At 37.9% G+C, this 23429-nt stretch overlaps 1 protein-coding gene across 1 annotated transcript in view; it reads right to left on the minus strand.

Annotated features, from left to right (window-relative positions):
* Nucleotides 1-1532: 1532 nt before the first annotated feature.
* Nucleotides 1533-23429, minus strand: part of ELK4 (ETS transcription factor ELK4) — a 28230-nt gene continuing 6333 nt past the window's right edge. Inside the window, exons 2-5 of the mRNA XM_060772905.2 lie at nucleotides 17869-18084; nucleotides 14951-15841; nucleotides 12776-12892; nucleotides 1533-11317 (exon numbers count right to left, since the gene is read on the minus strand). Coding sequence (XP_060628888.2) covers nucleotides 11219-11317; nucleotides 12776-12892; nucleotides 14951-15841; nucleotides 17869-18075 — 1314 coding nt within the window. The 5' untranslated portion in view covers nucleotides 18076-18084 and the 3' untranslated portion in view covers nucleotides 1533-11218. The remainder of the gene's footprint in view (nucleotides 11318-12775; nucleotides 12893-14950; nucleotides 15842-17868; nucleotides 18085-23429) is intronic.

Here is a 23429-nt window from a genome sequence, read left to right on the forward strand (position 1 = left end):
GGAGTGGAAAAGAAGAGAGGATCTAGGCGTAAATCCAGCTGATAGCCTCAAGTAGAATAGATCTATGGAAAATTTCCATAACAGGTTGCTCTTAATTCACCATATCTAACCTAGTTGGCACTATAATACAATGGTCTGGTTGCGGATGACACAATAAATAACCTAATGGCACTGATTGGCTATAGACCCTAGATCAGGAGCCATCTACCTTTTTAAGCACGGGGGGGGGGGGGGGGGGGCAGTTCATAGTCCCTCAGACTGTTGGGGCCTGGACTATAGTTTGGAAAAAAAACCCACAAATTCCTTTGCACACTGCACATATTTCTGTAGTGCAACAAAATGAAAGAACAATACAATATTTAAAATGAAATACCATTTTAACTAATATAAACATACCAGTAATTTAATGGGACTGTAGTCCTCTTTTTGGCTGATGAGATAGCCAAGTTAATTAGGATTGTTATTGTTATGTGCCTTCAAGTCGTTTCAGAATTAGGGTGGAACCCCCGATGGCACAGTGGGATAAACCCTTGCACTGGCAGGACTGTTGACCAACAGGTCAGCGGTTCAAATCTGGGTGAGAGCGGGTTGAGCTCCCTCTGTCAGTTCCAGCTCCCCATGCAGAGACATGAGAGAAGCCTCCCACAAGAATGGTGAAACATCAAACATCCAGGCATCCCCTTGCACACAGCCAATTCTCTCACACCAGAAGTGACTTGCAGTTTCTCAAGTTGCTCCTGACACAGAAAAAAAAAGAGTTAGGGCAACCCTAAGCCTAAAGTTTAGAGCAGGGGCTGGGTTAATGATTTTAGAGGGCCACATCTGGCCCATGAGCTTTAGTTTCCCTAGATTCAGTCCTTTTATCCACATATGAGGTTCAGCACCATGCATATTAGTTCAGTCTGGCAAGTGCAGGTTCAAGTGTTGGGTTAAGTGATCAAGCAACTCTCTCCTGAGTGCCCAGTATCCTTGGGAACATAGAACTCCCGGTCTAAAAGGAGATACCATCTGTGGTAGATTGCCAGGCCCATGTGATTTCATCTTCAGTGATTTCATTGAGACTTGAAAGTATTGCATCCAACTCATTGGGGGCGGGGCAGCTGCAGGGATCCTATTTCTGGAAACAAAATGTGTTGGGCTGACATGTTACTTCCTCCACTCAGATTTCAACAGTCAGACATATTTTGGACAGTGTAAAAGAAACAAGCCAATAAAAGTTAAATAAGAAAAGGTTAGAAACAGAGTTCCTAAGACAGGATTTCTGAACTGTATTCTGATACTTGTAGCCGTTAATGGATACATCTGTGTCTTCTGGACGAATGAGAATTCTTCACACAAAAATATGCACTATTTGCATTCAAAATAAAAAGGTACTTATACACACATAAACAAATATTAAAAAACAGCCTGTCAATCACAGACGGTGTGGGTTTAAACAATCCTTCAGAGTTACACAACCACGGTGTATATAAACTATATTGCAATAGCGATTTCTTACTACTACAAAAGAGAACGGCATTCAGGATTACAAATTTTGTTTAAAAATATTTATTTAAAAAAATACAACTGTTTTCCAAGTCTGATTGCACATACATATTAACATGATTTGCTACATTTAAAGCCAGCTTACATTATTATACAAAGCAATTTTTGTCAGATTTTAAAATATTTAACGTTCCCTCAAAATTGTTTTTTTTAAAAAACTGCCACAATTTTTTTCTTTTTGCACAGAAGTCTAAACAATAGAAAAAACACCTGATTCTTCACAAAAGACCTTCATTATGTTTTGATAGGCAACAAATAATACACCAACCATTAAATGCAAACCAATCCACGAAACAGTATGACCCACCGTGCAGTCCCTGACTGAACACCTTATATTGTAGAATTCATGGTTACATTTAAAGCATGTTCCTTTTTTAAAAAAATTTCCCAACATTTTCTTCCCTTTCTAACCAACATCATGAAGGTCCTCCTAATATCTCATTCAGAGGTGCTTTTGGTCAAAGCAGTAACACTGAAACGTCACTTAGAACTTTGGCTATTTATGCAACTGTATTACACACCAGCATCATTTTAACAATGGCATCAATATACTGGATATATGAAAAGATAAAACATTTTCAATGGTTAAAAAATGGAACAAGACTTGAAGAAACTAGTTTCTCACAACTAACTCCACACAAATATTGTAACAATAAGCTAAATATTAGGAAGATATTAAGAAATCAGACAGCATAGCCTTGGATGGATGTCCTGCAACATCTATGAAACATGTAATATCCAGCAATCTGTTTCAGTGAATCTGAGAGACATGTCTTCATGTTGAGATTTTGGCTACTGGAATCATTCAGCAATTGGAAGAGATGGTTCTCAGGTGCACTGAAACAGACTCCCAGATATTTCAGGATGCACAGATGTTGCAGGACATCCATGCAAAGCCAAGAACCATTCCACTTTCTGCAGTGGGTCACAAATGTTTGCACAAGGGCAGGTAGGTGATAACATAAATTTAGATGTGGTTTTTCCTCTCCAAGAAATAGTGCAAAAGCTTGATAAAGGGAGGAAGGCATTCCAAGAGTAGGGCCTTTCTTTTGTTCTAGCTTAGAAGGTGATACCATCTGCAGTACAAAAAACACTGTGATCCAAACATAACTTTCTTCACTTCCTCCTTCCTGTGCTATTTAGCCTGGAGGAGGATCACGTCTTCAGTTAGAAAGTGAATAATTAAGGCTGTTCTACTTTTTTCTGGCTAAAGAAGAGATTCCTCTAGGAGCACTAACCAAATTGTTAGGGAAAGAAGAAATCAACTATGTTAGCTTACTAGTAAAAGAGCAATGGCAGGACACCATCTACATCAGGGTGGGCTGACTGTGGTGGCTGGACAGAGTTGTTTCTTAAAAAGAAATACTCTCCTCCATTTATTTCAATCAACTTCAAAAAAAATTCAAAGCATACACATATATCCTTGTCAAATAAAAGCCTCCATGCACACACCCGCTTGTCAAATAGACTCCACACCCAGGAAAAGGCCTTTATGTAATAAAGATGTAAACCAGATGTCAATTCCTGTTGACTTTACTTATTGAACAAAGGGTCTAAAACAGATCTACATATTCCCTGAAGATGTTGAGTGATTGGGGAAAAATTGAAAAACTTGTTCACAAAACAATGAAGTGGTGGGCAATGTGACCCAGCAGGTGGCCAATGTGGCCCGCAAACTTGTGCAGATAGTTGCCCACCCTTTATCTGTATACACCTACTTGAAATCATGCAGGTCCTGCAACCACATCTCTTCTCCTCAAGGTGCCTCTAAATCATATATATGCTAATTGGCTCGCTTTCCCACTACCCTCTCACTCTTCTCAACCTCTCGATTTCCCTTGCATATTCTTCCATGATGCAGAAAAGTATTAACTGAGAAAATAAACAGAAAACAAAAAGTTTGCTACTGTACTTATCACAAGCACTGTGATGTACATAAGGCCATCTGGTAACACTGCAATAACATACAAATGAAATTTTTACAAATTATGTAGGACAATATTTTTCCGTTTACAAAGTATTCATGAAAAGACATCCTTGAACACTTACGAGCATTTAGAAGTGGGTGCAACTGCACAGCAAGAATGAAAGTCAGTGATGTTACTGAGAGTTTCAAAACTTATTACCAAAGAAATCGCACAGCTCCAAAGGCCTCCTAGAAACCCCAAATATTCACCTCACCATGCTTTGCTCTACTATTATGTCAACCACAAGAAACACCATGTTATAAAGATCATCCAGATGTGAAGACAAACTGAAAATAGAAATTTCCAATTAATCTAGTCTTCTTTTTAAATAAAATTCACAGCTACAATATGTTCAGTGTCCGAGATGTTTTCAAAAGGGGATAAGATCAATTTGCAGAGAAGAGGTTGCTTTTGAGTGAATCACTGTATATAAAAGATTTCAAAATAAATGTTTTATCAAATTCAAATTTGACAACAATTCAGTTAAAGACCAGTTCACTCATTCATATTAAGTGCTACTACCAAGGATCACAGAAAAGCAAACTGAAGAGATGTTTTTCATTTCAAGATTGAATATTAGTCAAGTAAACGATCACTTGGGGGTGGAGAACATTTCAACTTCTGCGCCAAAGGTTCCCCAACTTGGCTTAATTTCAGTCATTTGGATTACTAAATGATATGAACCACTGAATGGAGAATGTTACACATGAACCCATTCCCAGATGAGTTTAAGACACTTTGGGAGAAAATCACACCATATCCTATAGTTTAAAATTTATATTACAACAGATAGACAAAGGATAGCATAACAAATAGAACTAGAAATCCTGAAAGTGCAAGATACTTTAAAAGCTGCAGTTACAAAGTGCAGTACATTTCATGTATATATAATAAATACACAATCTAGATGCCCATATGGGTCCTTTATATTATAGTATATTGACTCTTAACGCCAATTTTCCCCGAAACATTTGGATTAGCCTCCTCCATTTGATTAGTAATATTCTATACCTGGGGGAAAGCGGGATGAGTGTTGGGGAGAAATGGAGAATCATGGAATTTGTTCTTTCATTATAAAGAGTGTTTACATCCAAATTTTGGAAATAGCAGCAAAACCCTCACTGCTGGTGTAACAGATTTCAAAAACTAGTCCAAAGTGGCATTCAAAGAAAAGAAAGATCAAGATATCCACTGGAATCACATAAAGGCTCTTGCTTGACAGTTCTCTGGATGAGTCAAATTATGTCTACATAATTTTATGACAGAGGGACCATTCACATTTTAGTCAGATTTTTCTATAGTTTGAAAAGAATTGAATAGCCATGACAATAGCAAAATTGTTATGCTTTTGTGATCAGTACTTCTTTTGACGCAAACAGTCTTAGCCGGGCAACCTGAAATGTGCAATCATTGAGACAGGTACTCTCAGCATGGGATTGTTTGGATAATGAGGAAAATATACTGTATAGTTGGTACACTTATCTTTCTCCAAATTCAGTAACTCATCCTCATTTGTACTTAATTTCTCATAGAAGATGGGACTAGCAACTTTTATGATGCTCTATTGAGTGATTGTGCTCACTAGCTAGATTTCCTATTTTGAAAGTAAAAGGACAACTAAAGCCAATATTGCTTGTTTCACCCAACCAAGCACTAAACCAGACAGAAAACAAGGAAGACTGTTCAGTGGACAGTTGGCAATGCAATGATCGGTATCACATTGTGCTCACTAACTTGAATAATGAAAAAGTCACCAAGAAAATGGAAAAAAAAACACTCATGATGAAACTGACAGGCAAAAAATGACTTTGGAAATGAGCATTCCTGAAATAACAAGCCATTGGGTCAAAAGAAAGAAAAATACAATTATACACCAAGCTATCATAAGGCCATGTTTACTGCCATTTGAAAAGGGATAGATAAAAGAAAACCTATATTATGAAGACTTAAGCTTTGAAAGATGCCCTTTGAATGGACCAGCATCCTATCCTTTCACTTTTCCAAGACTGTGGTGTTACACAAACTTATATTGAAACAAGTCACATTGGAATCAATAGCATGTCTGAGTAAACATACAGTGTATGTATGTTTTGTGTATAACAAGAACTCCATTCTTTATCCCACCACACTCTTTTCCCAGAATAAGATGTACTCAAACACAAGAACTGAGCAAATATGTCAATTGTGTTTACATAACTGATCATGAATAAAGAATTTCTGTGTGCTAACGGGAAGATTTGCCCAGCTTTTAGTTAAAAGAACACATCAATGCAACAAAACAGATACTGAATTAGGTCAGATGCTGTATTCTCATTTGTTCCCTCCTTCCCTTGCTGATTACACTGTGGTTTAATTATACTAGCATTTGTCATTATACAAAAATGGGAAATTCAGATTAATACTAAATTCCAATGATCTCCTGAAGACCATTTGTCATTTCTCATTGAGGGAAATGAAGAAAGAAAAGGGGAAATCCTTACTACAAAATTGACAAATTTGAAATATAAATTTTAGTTGATTGAGCATCTCTTAGTATTTTCCTTTTTAATGACAAAATGTCTGTTATATATTGTTCTGTAAAATGCAATAACAATGTGGAGTAGATAGATGAATGATATAGGATGTCCTAAAGATTGTAAATTCTGAATGACGAAATAAACCCATTACACACTTGGATGGCACCACTACTGCCAACTTGTTAGACTATGAGCATTGTTCCTTTCTCTATCAGAAAAACTAGGAATAGAACTAAAATATCATTAATTACTAAAGAAAACTCAGTGACACTTCAGAGTGACTCTGTTGTCAGCAAAATACAAATAAAAAGAAAGCATCAGACATTCATTACATCAATCATAATCGAAAATATGGGCAATTACAGATATTTAAAACAGCTATGTTGCGGAAAGGAAAACTGACATGAAAGTAGTAAGTTCTTTCCTTACTTGTATCCAGTTGAATCACAATCTGAAAATATATTTTGGGAACAGATATTTCCTTACTGGGGGAGTGAGGTCCTGGCAGGAATCATTTATTTATTTGTTTATTTATTTATGACATTTACATGTCACCCTTCTCACCCCAAAGGGGACTCAGAGCTAATTTACTCAAGTGGATTGCAGGCCAGAAAACTTGGAAGGTTGTTTAGGTGAAGGCCCAATGGCATAAAATCACAATGACAATGAAAAACGAGGAGAAAGAGCCAATAGGCAAAGAAGAACAAGCTGCCTTTTAAAAACTAGGCAATAACTTCTGCCTTTATAATCAGATTTTTTTTCAGAATTCTTTACTTTCACATGTGCATTTGAACAAAGACGGAAATTTTCAGAACCAGATGCATTGGTCCAAATTTTGGTTCCTGACAATGTTCAGCCCTGAATGGAAATAATCCATCAAGAGATCAATGACTATCTGTTATAAACTCTCAAATGACTGATATTTTTATGAGGCAGAGACAAAGATTGAAAACCACATTGATATATATATACAGCCTCCATATAATGAAACCACAGAGTTTCAGCAAATTGAAACTTCAGCCTTGGATGGTCAACCAGCTTCCACAGTGGAACTGTAAAACTGGTGGATCTGGTTTATGAAAGTAGAATAAAAAAAAACCTGTTACTAAGATAATCTGGATTCACTTGTATGTCTAATTATATATACTGCACAGGTGCATCGCATATAACACAACCAATTACAGTTCTTTTCAGAAAGATTTTCTTCCTGCTAATGGAAAACAGCAAGCTAACAGTTTAAGAGCCATTCTTTTAGTGCTCAAAAAGAATTTAAAGCAAGAACCACACTTGAACACTCTTCTACTTAATACACACACCAACAACAACCAGTTTTGTTAAAAAAAACTGCCCTTAAAAAGTGCTATTACTTGCCCAATAGAAACAGCATAAAAATCACTGTGCAAACACAAAAATGCAGGATGCACAACCTCGTCTACTATTTTCAACTGTTTTTCTGTACATTTTTATTGAAAAGAATCTATAAAATATTGCACATTCAATTTTGGTACAAAAGAACCTTTCAAATTCCATTTTTAAGAAAGGGCAACTGTGACAAGTGCCCAGTGGCCAATTTCCCCTCTGCTCTGAAGAGACCATGTCATGGGTTGAATGTCCCAAAACAGAAGTTTCCAGGAATCCAACTTTTAAAAAATGAATTTTAAAAATGCAGAAAAAGTCATCTCACATCCAAGCACAGCCCTGACTTCATAAGGGAATTACTATTTGCAAAGGCTTTGAGGAGCATTCATTCCCTTTTACTTATGGTTTTGAATGGGGGAATTTGGGGAGAGTTGCACAAACACATTGAGGGCTTCAAACAGTCCTTGAATTAGCTACTCATTCTCTCATTTGGTCTTGAAAAGAACTCACAGTAACCTGCTAGAATTCATAGACAGCACACACAAGTCAGAACCCTATGTTACTTTCCAAGGTGAAGGGAAGTCTGGCAAAATAGTAGTTCGGAGCAGACTGCTTTTCTGATGTTTATTTCTCTATATCTGCGCCTTTCCCCTCCTACTGGAACCTTCTACACTGGCAAGTGCCTCAATAAAGTCCAATCTATGTCTACTGTCTTTTGGGGGGGCTGATGAATTAGATACAAGTTGAGTATCTCTTATCCAAAATGCTTGGGACCAGAAGTGCTTTGGATTTCAGTATGGAATATGAAACTGAGGAGTATGCTTTGGAATATGCTTACATATTACATGTACATACTGAGATCTTGTAGATGGAAATCAAGTCTATAAATGAAATTCATTTATATTTGATATACATCCTACACATTGCCTGATTGTAACTTCATAAAACATTTTAAACAATTTGGCACAAAGGTTGTGTACAATGAATTGTCACAAAGCGAACGTGTCACCATCTCAGACACTACATGGATGGTTCTGGAGAATTTCTAATTCCAAATAATGGATGCTCAAAGCTGTACTCTTTTCTTCTCATCAGACTTTTTATTATGACTGTGTTTGGGAGGGCAACCAAATATAGTGGTTCCTTCGTGTTCACTAAGGGTTTGTACCGGAACTTTCTTGTGGATCTCAAAATCTGTGGATGTGGATCAAATCTCATCATATTAAAATGGCATCCCATATATAAAATTACAAACAACTCAAATGAATGCCTGAGAAGAGTCCCGGAGGATCTGAAGAGGGCTTAACAACAGCATTCAGAGCTGCTGTGTTACGTAACTCCTATTATCAGGAAAACCGCCTTATCAGAGTCCCCAATCAAGAGAACTCTGTAATTATTTTCAATCTAATGTGGTTACAAAACCCTCTTCAGTCCTCTGTATGGCCTCTGATACTGCTGGATGCCTGGGGACATTCAAGATAGTTTATGTCTATTTCCCTTTTAGAGGAAAATGCCCAAATAGAGTTTGAAATTAATCTAGATCTGAAGAAATCCCTTTAGGACAAAACTCAAGTAGTCCATTATTCAGGGATTCACAAAGGCCCAATCTTGGATGACTCCATGCACACAAAACTGAACTACCACCTTCCCTCCAATCCAATAATTTTAGCTTTGCACCAGAGATATTGGTGCAAATGGTTACCACATTTTCATCATCTTTGCACCCAAAGAATCCACTAATAGTCACCATTGTGACTATGATGAGAATTCAGATGTAGTTCTGACAGAAGACAACCAAGACTTCCCAATGCCATAGCTTCCACTCCCAAGCTACATGACCTGATCACTGAAATATTATCAGGCACCATTTCTGGTACTTAATTTCTAATAAATAGTTCCTAGAACTACACAATATAAGGTGCTTTCAGAAATTAGACTTATGAGCTTGGCACCTGCCAACCCAGAGTCTGCATGTTAACATTTATGCAGAAATACTCTTAACTCTTTGTGCATCTCTTTATACCGAAACTACCACTAGTATAAACATCTGTTCTGGGTATTGCATCTGAAAAAAGTGGGTTAATATCCATGAAATCTCATGTAAAAATAGTCTTAAAATTGCTACTATATTTCATCTTTTACTTCTCCCTTTTCTTTCCTTCTTTTTATGCTGCGAGAGACTTACAGGGCTACAACTATGAAAATTATTCTGAGTGAAAACAGTTCATGTTTTCCAATATGGATCATAAAAGCAAGACATCAGTACCTGCAAGTCAACAGAATGTTGTCTCCAGATAACAAGGAATGCTGACATATCACCCCATTCTGAAGATATTTCTTTGGGGATGGAAGGCTGAACTATTCTCTCACCAGAAAGTTAAAGACTACCATTAACTCCCTTCAGATTATAACCAAGTTATACCACTCTCGCCTTACCATCGTAATCAACAGAAAAGTTTCCAGTAATGATATAATGTTTTTGGCTGTAGGAGCATCTATGCATCCAAAATGTTTAGTTCAGCTATTACTCAGACTTAAACACAAAATATATCACACAAAGGTGGGGCCAAGCGAAGTGTTTCCTTTTTTTAGAAGCCTTATTTTCTTGTCAAGCAGTTTGATAACACAACATTTACAACTATATAGTTAATCTGATGACATAACACACCTACAGCACAGCTGTGCCAGCAGGACTGAAGATCGACAGGTTGCAGGTTTGAATCCGGAGAGAGACGGGTGAACTCCTCTATCAGCTCCAGCTCCTCATGCGGGGACATGAGAAGCCTCCCACAAGGATGATAAAAACATCAATTCATCTGGGAGTCCCCTGGGCAACATCCTTGCAGACGGCCAATTCTCTCACACCAGAAGCGACTTGCAGTTCCTCAAGTCGCTCCTGACACACACACACACACACACACACAAAAGCACAGCTCCCTAGTCTGTTTATTTGCTAATTTACCATGTTCTTTTCTCTTTTCTTTGCTACCAAGTAATACCTCACTTGAAGAATTCAAATCATTTTTGAAGACCAAGCCTTTTCAATCCATGATCTATGCACCTTTGAATCATTCAACAGTATGCAGCTGAAGGGCAAGGGTACAGGAATTATCCAGACCTCCAGATGTTGAACTACAACTCCCGAGAACCCTAAATCTGCTTAGCCAAAGAAAGAATGCTGTGAGCCGCCAACATGGAAGCCTGCAAGGGTCCCATCCCTCTGCTAGGAGATAAACTGACGTTTTTTAGGATATGTATATAGAATTTTTTAATCTACATTCATCACCCCTAGTAGTTTGTTTAAATCTCTTGTATACCATCAACATACACTTGTAGAGTTTCTCCTTTCAAAGCCATACATTACATTCCTGTATCAGCAGTACAGAAATTAATAATACTAAAAACAATCTTAAAGGCTTTCCAGCTGTTTTTTGGAATCCAACTTCCAATAAAATAATATAGTGAAACAGAAAAAGAGCATAAGATTATCCAACAAAAGGGTGGCTGTCTGTGGCTGTGATATCAGTTACTACAAATTAAATCAATGTATCCATACAAAATTAGGTTCCCTTTACCAAGAAAAAAAATTCCTAAACCAAAAAGAAGCAAGCGAGAGAACAGATAACAGAGCAGAGTCACCAATTAAGGCATTTCCATATTAATTCCCTTATGTCTTGAAGGGAATATCTGCAAAGGCATTTCAACTGGGAATGGCAAAATCAAGTCAGTATATATTGTTCCTGTGGAATTACCAATCACTCCTTGGGTTGCATCATTTTAATGAACCTTCCTCTCATTTTCCAATGTGTCCTTTTTCGAGAAAGCCATGTGCTATGTTTTCTGTAAATCTGGAGAAAAAGGCCCAGGAGTGGAGGGCCCATCCATTCCTGACAACGTAAATGGTCCATGAGTATTCAGCACCGATGGAAACTATAAAACAAAAGAGAATAGTAAAAAATTAATACCAGCACAAACATTTCTTTTTTTGGAGTGTCAAAATATTAGCAAAAGTCACCAAATACAGTAGAGTCTCGCTTATCCAACATAAATGGGCCGGCAGAATGTTGGATAAGAGAAAAAGTTGGATAATAAGGAGGGATTAAGGAAAAGCCTATTAAAAATCAAATTACATTATGATTTTACAAATTAAGCAGTAAAACATCATGTTTTACAACAAATCGACAGAAAAAACAGTTCAATACTTGGTAATGTTATGTAGTAATTACTGTATTTATGAATATAGCACCAAAACATCACAATGTATTGAAACAGCTGCAGATCTGGGCAGGAGACAGACTGCGTTGGATAATACAGAATGTTGGATGAGCAAAGACTGAATAAGCAAGACTCTATTGTACATCCAAAGATCTTGATCTGAATTCCAGGAAAGCACGGCAATGGCCAACTTCAAATGACCATTTTTACTATAAAGATCAGGACAAATTTGTTGTTTGATTCAGTACTCCTGATGTTAAAAGTGGCTTGCTGAACAGGACTACAAGTGAACATGTCTTGACCAAGGTTCTTTTTTATATAAAAGAGTATAATAAAATCACAGCACATGAGGGAATGTACAGGGTCATGTACATTAGAACCTTAAGCATCATGATTGATTGAACTTTTCCACATTTAAATATTGGTCACCGCCAACACCTGAGGCCCTACGGTCAGCGATGGGTCCAGGATCACCCCCAAGCTGTGAACCTGTGTCTTCAGGGGGAGTGTAACCCCATCCAGCACAGGTTGCATCCCTATCGGAACTATCCTTCCTTTTCTATATTAATGAAAAAAATACTATAATGTTCATGGTTCATTGAGAGATTTCCATTGAGAGAAACAAAGAAGGACTTTCAACTGTAATTGGAGAGAATCACAGAATTATATACCTAGAAGAGACCACAAAGGCCATCCAGTCTAATCCCCTGCCATTTAGGAGAGCCTTCAATAGTTCTCAAAAAACTTTATAGAAGAGCTAGGGAACAACAGTCTTGATTGTGAAGACTATGTGTAAACTATGGTTTGCAGAATAAAGAGTGCCACAGTTTCTGATACAGAAGTTACAGACTCTAGGGTGAGAAAAAAATATTTGCATATAAAAATAAAAAAGCTGAACAGAGCTATTATGTTGGGTGATCTATCTTTGGTTCTCTAGTTGTTTTGGACTTTAACTTCCAGAATCCCTAACCATTAACCAAGATGGCTAGGGCTTCTGTGAGCTGAAGTTCCAAAAAGCCTGGAAACCAGTATTTAAAAACCACTGATCCAAACTGTCATTTACTTCTATAGGTATAAAAGAGTTCATGTTTAAACAAGCCCTCGTGAACCAACATTAAATGTTTCTGATGGCTCTTTAACAGAACGTATCTGATATCCTTTTCGGAAACATACCTGGAAAAGGGTGTTAGCACCTTGTAATCTTGCCGGACTGAGAGGAGCAAATGGACTAAGGGTGCTCCAGAAATGGATACTGGAGAGCAAGGGGCTTGGAGTCAGCAAAATAGGTGTCTGGAAGATATACAAAATGTTACAAAACCAGTTATGAGTATATTTAATATCTGAAGCTCCAACTACCTTTAACGTAACTACGAATTGCTTGTTTAAGCACCTCTCAGATGAGATCAGAACACAAACAGGGAGTTCACAAAAGATTGGAAAGTGATTACATAGATTTGACAGAGCATTTGATTTATGTGTGCAAACCTAAAATGGGAGCCTGGTGGCATATAGAGAGATGTGAATAAATATACCCTCTTTCCCTGACTACTGTTCATGTAAAAGTCCAGAAAGAATGAAAATCTTTGGGCCCCATGCAGGGGGAAAGGGCAAAATATAAACTCAATCAACACATTACAAAAATTGGGAACTGACAGTGTTCTAGCTACCTATTTTCTCCTCAAACACCAACGAAGCAAACTGAAACAAACTGTACATAGTGGGCTATTAAATTTATCTTTCAATTAAGAATGATACTCTAAAAGAGATGATAATAAAAATGAAAAATATAACATATAGCAGGAAAGTATCATGTAAGCTTTTCATTTGCTCCCAGTAGATTCCCATTCTGAATCAAGAGTGGAAGAAACACTTGAGCAGCCATTCTGAAATATGCCTAACTACACCATCACGGTTAAATAAAAGTTGAAAGATTGCATGTTTCTACTTCTATTCCTTTATGGAGTGGAAATTCCCATAAACTGTATCAAATTATTATGTTGATAACAACATAAGATGAGCTAGCATTCGTGCTCAAACTAGGACAGGCATGAGAAAACTTCAGCCCTCCAGGTATTTTGAACTTCACTTCCCAGAAATCCCAGCCAGCTTACCATTAGAAATTGTGGGGGTGACATCCAAAACACCTGGAGGGCTGGAGTTTGCCCATGTCTGATCTAGGATCTGTACCTGAATTAAAACTGATGTTTCAGATCTTGTGTGAAGCAGGAATTGTGGCTATGTTTAACATAGCAGCAGACATGAAAATTAACTACAATCAGACCAGGGAGGAATACTCTGCACTCCACAAGAAGGGGAAGGGGAGATGTAGTTTCACAGCAACCTAGGTGACCCTATTACATGTTTGTTTTTGTTTTGTTTTGTTTTGTTTTTTTGAGAGAGATTTATTCTGAGGTGATTTGCCAGTGTCTTACTCCTCTTAGTATGACTTTCCATGGTCTCACAGACTCCTAGTCCTGTGGGAGATCAGGTCCAGCATTCACAGTTAAATAACTAGGAGCATTGGGCTGGATCAAGGATCTGCCCTACTTGAAGGAAAAGATCTATGCTCACTGAAAATGTCTCCATCTGATTTTAATCACTCAAGATTCAGGATCCCACCCAACTCCTTGTAACACTTCTGTGGTTACCATGAGGAAAACAGAACAGGGTCCACACCATCTTGCACATATCTAAATTTGGATGCTATGAATTCTGTTGGCCCTTAAGGGAACAAAGAAAAATCAGCTCAGAAAGCTTTGATATCTCCGTGATATTTACACCTCCTCCACCAAAAATTACAGCAAATGTAAGCAACTTGTACTACTTGCGTGTATACATACAGAGACACTAGGAAAATGTACTGAACAGATGGCACTGTGGCAATGTATGTGAACACAGTCAAATCAGGTGAGGTTTCCATTCAGTCTCTATTTCTGCTCCAAACTTTCAATCTTTTCCTCCCAGAAAAGCCATATATCACCAAAATGTTTTTCCAATTCCCCCAATGGGCTTGAAGGCTATTTTGATGTCTCCCTATGCCAATAACAATTTAGGTCCATAAGAGATGGGCCTAAATCAATCCCAAGATTCTTAATAAAAATAAGGCTTTCCCTGGGCCTAAAAAGCCCTTGAAAGATGATTCAGCAAAGTTAATCCCCATACCCACTATGAGATGCATTTAAGCATTTGCTCCCCCCACTACCCCCCCCCCCCCCCAAAACACACACACAAAACCAGTGAGGCTCTAAAAGTGACAAAAACTGTCTTGGGGTATGTCTGTGGGTTGCATTTTGTCTACCCACTATACAATCATACAGAATTTTATTTAGAAACAGAAGACATGATTACCTGTGAAAAAAGTGCTGGTGTAAGAGAAGCAGTAGGGAGAGAAGGACTTAGTATTCCCAAAGGGCTTGGGTCACTGCCAGTAACGACAACAGTGGGGGCAATCTCCAGCCCTTTTGGCTTCCTAGTTCGACTAAGACGAAGTTCCTTTTCTACCATGAAGGAACTCTGCTCTTTAAACTCCAAGATTTGATCCTGAGATTCTTCCAGCTCCTGGCAAGTGTCAGACTCTGTGTCTATAATCAGATCGGGATTAGAATTTAAAGACGGCAAAGGAGATCTGGGAGGAACCTGGAGAGCAGGGGAAACGGAAGCTGAAGGAGGCGTAGGGGTGAAATTGGTGGTCAAACTTGGCAAAGATGTTGAGGTTTCAGTGGTCGCCATTTTTGGTGTTACTATAGACTCTACAACCTGGAGACTTTCATCAGAGCTAGAAGAGAGGGTAGGGACAGCTGATATAATAGATGTTGGTTGAGCAGTAGAGGCAAGGGGTGATGGTGAAGGCTTTTTGGAGCACATTGTCACAAATTTTATGACTGAAAGTGTAGACTCCTGAGGAATTTTCTTCTCTGCCACTTTCTCAATTGGATTCTCCATCTTGATTGGCTTAAAGAGTTTTACACAAGAGGAGGAATTAAGGGAGTTCAAAGTAAATGAAGAATATAAGCCTGAGTGGATATAGTCATTACGACTAGAGGATTTTGCGCAGGATTGAGGCTTCTCCTTCCCACAGTTCTCAGTTTCCTTGGTAGTGTTGTTAGCATCTACAATGCCTGTCTGTGCTTCAGCATCACCCTCAATCCTGCCAACTGCTAGAGGATCCATATTCAAAATTTCTGGATAGGACACAAACTTGTAAACAAACTTTTGACCATTCACTTTCTTAATGATATTCTGTGAAGATGAAAAAAAGAAAAGAAAAAAGCTATCAGCTACACCTCCCATTTGCATTTTTGTCAAAGAGATTTATTCATTTGGTTAGATCCAGATGAGATCTTATGAAAGCTACATTTCTGGACTACATCTCCTAGAATACCCAGATCAACATGACCACTGTTTCAATTTTCAGAGAAAGGAACACCTCCTAGTTCCTATTCAGATTTATTAGGACCAACTGAGAGTATTGCAAAAAGTAACCCATGACTGATTTCAACAGACCTAAGTGCTAGCTGATCCTGCATCGGAATGTATGCCTCCTTTCTCATTTGATAAGCTAAAGAGTGGCTTGCAAGGTGACTCAATGGTCTCCCATCTATCTTCTAACTAAGGCACCTCTCTTTGTTTCACTTAACTCATGGCATCTGGTGATTCCACAAAGGTGTATGTTTAAGAAAAGCATTGCCATTTCATTCCTGTCCAACCATCCAATCATCAAAAAGCCCATCCAGGATCAAGATGAATGAAGATGGCTCTGAAACTTTATTACCATTTTAAAAAATCTTCAACATAATGGCTATTCATTCAATTACCTCCACATTTTATGACCTTGATTCAAAAAGTACAGAAATTGAGGCTCACATTCTGAAGACAGGCAAAACACTTCTATCAGTGTGTGCACAGTGTTACAGCACCAAGGTTAAATATTCAAAAGGGAGAACATTTATGTAACATTTTGACGTAGCTGAAGAAAAGCAGCTGAACGCTTCCACAGAATGGCGTGAATAATAACCATTTCAATGCTTCTCAGCAATATTCTGCGGTACTTAATATCTTTTCTACTCACTAAGTCAATCTGTGCATTTTAAAGAAAATACGCAATGCTAGATAACCAAGCCAGTGTTCAAATCAGCATGCCCACTGGAGCTGACATTATCTCCTGGAGACTTATTTTCTTGTTTGTATACTCACACAAAAGCAGCTGCAAAACAAACCATTTGTTAAGATCTCATGATAGATCAACATCTACTGTTCTAAGGCACTACTGATTAAAATGTCTGGTGCTCCTCCAGTTTCCAAAAACATAGAAAATGAAGCAAAGAAGAAAGAACCAATTCCCCTACCATATACTATTCTGCAAAAAGCCAGACAAAGATATTTGGAATAATACAGAAGGATATAGAAGGCTACTCAGGTTCAAAAATCTAAAGGAGAATATGGCAGGGGGTTGGACTAGATGGCCCATGTGTTCTTTTCCAACTCTCTCATTCTATGATTCTAATATTTCAGAGAGAGACAAAATGCAAGAGATTAATTTGTATTGTTAGGCTTGCATCTCCCTCAAGAAAGATGGGATTGCTTTGCTTGGCCCCACCTTTGTGATATATTTTGTGTTTAAGTCTGAGTAATAGCTGAACTAAACATTTTGGATGCATAGATACTCCTACAGCTAAAAAGGGAAATTTCAATTAATTGCCAGATACAGAGTTTACATACATGATGAATATTATGCATTGAAATTTTAAAACAGCCAAATCTAAATCACCGCTACAACCAAGGCCCCTCCTCTGCTCATTAAGCAAACGAAACAAGAGTCTGGGAATTAACTACTTGACATTCTGAAGGCAACCACAATCATAGGGCCAGAACTACCATGAGGCAAAGTGAGGAGATCACCTTTGGCCCCAGATAAGAGGAAGAAGCAAAGGTGCTGAGGAAGAGGAGTATGTCTGCTATACAGACTTTAGCAAAGGAGGTTATCTTGTTGCCTGTACTAAAGAAAGTGTCAACTGACAGTTAGTTTTTGTATGTGGGGATGGGGAGTGGTACCATTATGGACAAAGCCTGCTCATTCAACTAAGGCAGGCCAACAACATTTTTTTATTTACATTCCACTTAACATCAATAAATTGTGTAGCAACAAAACCAATATTATGCTGCACCCTCCTCCTCCCCAACTTGAAACAGAACAAGAAATCTCATTAAATGAAAGCTATAATTCAAGAGGGTTAAAAGACTCTTGGGAAAACAAAAGACTGAGTTACCTTCACATAATAATATCTGAGAGCACGACTGAGTTTATCGTAGTTCATACTAGGCTTGTTCTTACGGATCCCCCAAAGGCGAGCCACCTCCTCTGCCTGCAGAAGTTTGAACTCTCCGTCGTTGGAGGTCCAACAAATAATATCCTTGTTTTGAGAGTCCTGAAGGAGTTGCAAAAGGAACTGCCACAAGGTGATCGCGTTGTCCATAGCAGTGAGCTGAAATTCAAAGATTAGAGAGGAAAAGATCATCACGGAAGCTATGCACAGCCTTCTGAGAACACATAGTAACATTTTCCCTACCTGGAGGTGGGTAGTAGGAAAGGTGTACGTGAGATAAGAAGGTTGGCCAGCCAATAGAAGTTAAACACAAGCAGCTTAGGAGGCACGTGCAATTCCTGACACTTTCTGTTTTCCTCATAGAAAAATCAGGTCAGTTTGAAGAAATACATTTTCTCCTTACATTTATCTGCAGAAACCTCGTGTGGGCTTAAACTATTGTCTCAAAAGAAACTGTGCCATTACAGTAGCCAAATAAAACTTCTCTTCCATTCAAAAGCAAAATAGCACACAGAAGTAAAAGCAATTCCATTGAAGTTACAATAGTAACAATGTTCTCTCTCTTAAGAAAAAAACACAATGACTGTTATATGAAAGCGTGGGTTTTTCTGTCTGAGGACATCTCGCCATTTAGATTTCAGCAATACATTGTGGGTTTTTGGATAAATGAATGACATCAACCAAATAAGAAAATGACAGGATCCAAGCCTATGGGACATTTGCTATATTATACATTATCAGTAAAGGTACATTTGCAAACAAAACACAAACTTTAAAGGAAAACTTGGGTAAAATTCGCTTTCTGATGAGATAACTTGCAGTTCCACATCTGAAAACATGTCTTGGTGACATTCATATACTGCAGTTTTAAGAAGGCATCTAAAATAATTAAAATAATTAATGTGTCAAATGGCACATTATTTTAAGTCTTCATTAAGATGTAAAGAGCAGGGATGGTTGAAAATATGTTTTAACCATTACATCAAAAAACAAACAAGAATCTACTTCAAAGAAGGGAGATGAGCAGCACATCAACTATGACAGTGGGCACACAGGCCAGCCTGACACCGTTTCCTCAACTGTCATGGAAGCTATAGTGAAAGGAAGTGTCAGCCTCCAAAATCTTGGTACATCTTAGTATCAATGCACACGGTCCCCAGTGACAACTCTTTTTTTTTTTGTTTTGTTAAAGTACCAACAAAAAACTGCTCTTAACCATGTAAAGGGGAATTCTAAAAACAAGAGGAAGTTTGTAGCTGTTTCTAAATTTATTCAGTGTCAAAACCTTGTAAGCATTCTTATCATTATTAGCCAAAATGCTGAATTTGTTTCTTGTCTCTTCCAGCCAGCAAAAAGCTAGAAACATCCACTGTTTGAGAAAGATGTAGCCACAGCAAGTCCTCCTTTAATTGTCTTTTTATATAGACTATAATTACATGGAGATGTTCTTGAAAGATGTCTATGAACTACAAATGGAACAGAATGTAATGGACAGACCTGTGAGTCATGTGTTTTATAGACCATGTAGCACTGGTCCTGAATCGCTTCACTTCCAGTTCATTTCTAAGAAGAATTCAAGGTGCTAGTTCTTATTTATAAAGTTCTCAATTGGTTTATGGCAGGCATGGGCAACTCTAAAATGCCTGAATACCTGCTTCCCGCCTCAAAGACTCTTGAAAATAGGATGGATGGATGGATGGATGGAGATATATATATATATAAATAAAAACTGGAAGTGGGCACAACTCTAGTTTCAGTTTTAATATTGGGAGGCGAGGTCAGGAGCTTACAAGTCCATGTGACCACTTTAAGGGCCTCATCACACGAGCATTTATCCACTTCAATCCACTTTAAATACTGCGACTGCCTTCTGTAGAATTGTGGAGTTTGTAGTTTGGGGAGGGGCCTTTAAATTGCTCATCCGGAGAAGCCCTGAGCCTTCCTAAACTATAAACCGCAGAATTCTACATGAGGCAGTCACAACATTTTAAGTGGATTAAAGTGGATAAATGCTCAAGTGTGATGAGGTCCTAAGAGCAAAAATTTTATTCAGATAAAAACAATTCATCAAGGAGATATCAGGGAGGGCAGCAGGCTAAAACGGTCCAAACTCTGCATGCCCTGGTTTAGGACCACAACTGAAGAACAGCTACCATCTCCTATATATATTTGTTGTTTTGTGCCTTCTAATGAGTTATGGCAATCCTAAAACATATAATGGATCTACCAGTGATAATCATAAATTTAAACATTCTGAATTATATCATGGGGTTTTCTGGGATTGAGTATGTGAATTCATGATTAACATGTGCAGTCCCATTATACATAGGTTGGCTCTTATTAATATCAGATGTGGCCTCATTTATGACCTCCCTTTTCAAGGAATGTAGAATGATAATTTCTTTGCTGTATTTCCAAAAGACAGCAGCCAATACCTGTTTTCTCAAACTTTTAATGGCGTTTTTCAAATTTTTATTTTTTACTGAGCATGTTGTTAGTTCATGTATAGGTGGTAATAGTATACCAAATGTTTACATCATTTATGTACTTAACACAAGCAATCCAACAAATAACAAAGAAAGGAAACAAACATCAACAAACACAGAGAAAGGAGAGAGAAAATTAACAGTTAACATCAGGTTAGGATAGGCATGGGCAAACTTCGCCGCTAGGCTGTTAGGAATTGTGGAAGTTGAAGTCCAAAACATCTTGAGGGCCTAAGTTTGTCCATGCCTGGACTAGGATGATGGAATGTTTTGTGGTTAAAAAAAAAAGCTTTATTTTGAACAAAGTCTGTGTTTGTTTATGGAAGTTTTTCTGTGGTCAATTGAAGAAGCTCTGTAGTGTAAAGTTTCCTTCCAGAATGCTTTCTAGGCAGGTGGAGGTTGATGCTGCTGTGAACGTTCGTTTACATATTCAAAAAAATACAAACAAATCTTCGTGAAGCTGTTTCTCACTTGTCCATTATATCATTTAATTCTGTAGGAAAGTTATTAGACATGTTATTCTGGTGAAGAAGAATCTGGAAGTTATTTCAGATAGTTCTCCACCAGATATTCAGAATAAATATTCCTGATTTCCAACATTTGACTATCTCCATTCGTTCAACCACAATAAGAAAGCAATTTATTTTCTGTGCTTTAAATATCTATTGTTATTAACATACCTTGAAAGTAGAAAGAGGACAAAACAAAAATATACAGTTTGGTGTGTAGAAAAGGAAATCCAGAAATCTAATATACTGGCCACATATGTACTTGTATATATGAACAAACGGCTTTACATCCTCTCCAGCAATATGATGGGGCAGTCTTAACCATTCTTGACAAATGTACTCTTGTAAGATACCATTTATGCACAATTTTAAAGACATTTTCTCTTGTGGTGGTTTCAGGTGCGATTCCAATCTGAATCTGTAATATCTGATGTCAGGTGAGAGTGCCATTTGATTGGGTAATGCATTTCCCTGTGCTTGATAAATTAGGGAATTCGTTGGTTTGTTTCTGTTGTGCCTTTTGCTAAGGGACCATCCACGATGGGAAGTTTCTCAAATGACAGCTGGTGGACATGTCGTTTCTCTTGTAATGGTGAGTTGTCATGAAAAGGCGATGATTCAGTTTAATTGGAAGCAAGTGGGGTTGGCAGTTACTAGGGAACTTTTTAGGATATTGGCACAAAGGGCAATCTTGTGATGGTGCTCATGGTCAAGCCAGTTATGTCAGAGCTGTCCCAGGTTAGATTTATTAGCGGTTCAACTGTTAGAGCAAAAATAGGAGGAGATAGTGGTATCCTGTGGATGAGATTTTCCATTCACATACAAAGTTAAAATTTGAGGATTAATTCCATTTAGGCAAGAACTATCCACAAAACCGACTGATATCTATGCAATACAATCCAGTGCAAAAGAGTTAGGATCCAAAATCTCCTTTTAACATATCAATAATTTTTCATTTTGTTTTTATTTTGCATTTCTTTTATTAATCTTTTTTTTTCCTTCTATAGAGGCAGCCACCTATGCATATTGCAACAAAAACAACATAGTCCACAAAACCTCATGGTGTCGTTTGTGTGTCGGGGTTCCACAGGTTTGCCTTGTGAAATTTGAAGTAGGTAGGAATCATGATAAGCACTCATAGTTTTTCTGCTTCTGGCAATCTATGTTTTGGATGCCTTCCAGGTATCTGCTATTAATCACTTTGATGTTAGCATATTCATTTGACAAATGAACAAAAGGAGGCAAGATAATCACGCTGTTGATGATGCAGAAGTATTAAATACCAGTAGTATGAAAAATGACTTGAAGACCAGAAGATAGCATTGAGGTACAAGATAAATCATTTATATGTTCTTCTGGAGTCCTCAAAGGAGAAACATATCAAGACTGAAAAAAGATACTCAAACTCACAATGAAGAAAAGAGGTCAACAGCTCAAGTCAATGTTTTAATACCTCAAAAAATAAATCAGTTGATTTTTTTAATTAACATCCTTGAAAAATATTCTGTCCCTGACATTAGTATATACTTGAAAAGTTAAAAAATAATGTTAAACACCTACAAAGAATTGGAGCAGAGGACTATGGTATCATGCTATCCCTCGATAAAAGAGTGGGTAATCTAGTGCCCTCCAGGAATGCGTTTGTGGTCCTTGATGCCTCCGGAATCTCCAGACTATCCTTTTTCTGTCTTAAAAGAAGGCAGAGAACAGCTTCTAGTGCAACAATTCATCTTTTAAACTCACCCAAAGCCCCCTTTTTAGACTGCAAAAGAGGAAGCTAAACTGGAGAAGCGGGGCTAGCACTCCCAAACTTGTCCTCTAATCCCAGTTCCTACTTGGCACTCTTCACCCTGAAGGGACAGCACACAACAACATCTAACAGCCATTCCCAGAAAGCCCAGCCAGGGCCCTTTTACACAGCCCTATATCCCAGAATATCAAGGCAGAAAATCCCACGTTATCTGAGTGTGAACTCAGATAACCCAGCTCAAAGCAGATATTGTGGGATTTTCTGCCTTGACATTCTGGGATATAGGGCTATGTGGAAGGGACCCCAGTTTACCAGCTGTTAGGATTTCTGGGAGTTGAAGGCCAAAACATCTGGGGACCCACAGGTTGAGCACCACTGGCTTGCAGGGTAAAAATATTTATATGTGCTTCTACATTCTTGTTTAAATCATGTTTGTTTTAAACAAACTTCCAGCAAAGACATAAGTGTTCAAAGGACGAACAGCAGTCTTACAATGCTGATTACAAATCACTCCCCTTTCCTTCTAGAGATCAAAGTCTGGAACGGAAATACAATATTTCAGTACTTTAGCTGTTCTTGTCATCCAAGTTCCATGCAAATAGGAATGCATTTTGTACTTTCAGTTTCCCTGCCCACTTCATGCCACAAGTTGAAGCCTAGCGCTTTCATGCAAAGGCAGTCATTGAGTGCCCCATCTCACTTATTGTTTCAGAATGATATCTGTAGAGGTTTTTAAACACACAGTAAAATGCTCTTATA

Source organism: Anolis sagrei, chromosome 4, assembly GCF_037176765.1.
Source record: "Anolis sagrei isolate rAnoSag1 chromosome 4, rAnoSag1.mat, whole genome shotgun sequence".
NCBI classification, from domain to species: domain Eukaryota; kingdom Metazoa; phylum Chordata; class Lepidosauria; order Squamata; family Dactyloidae; genus Anolis; species Anolis sagrei.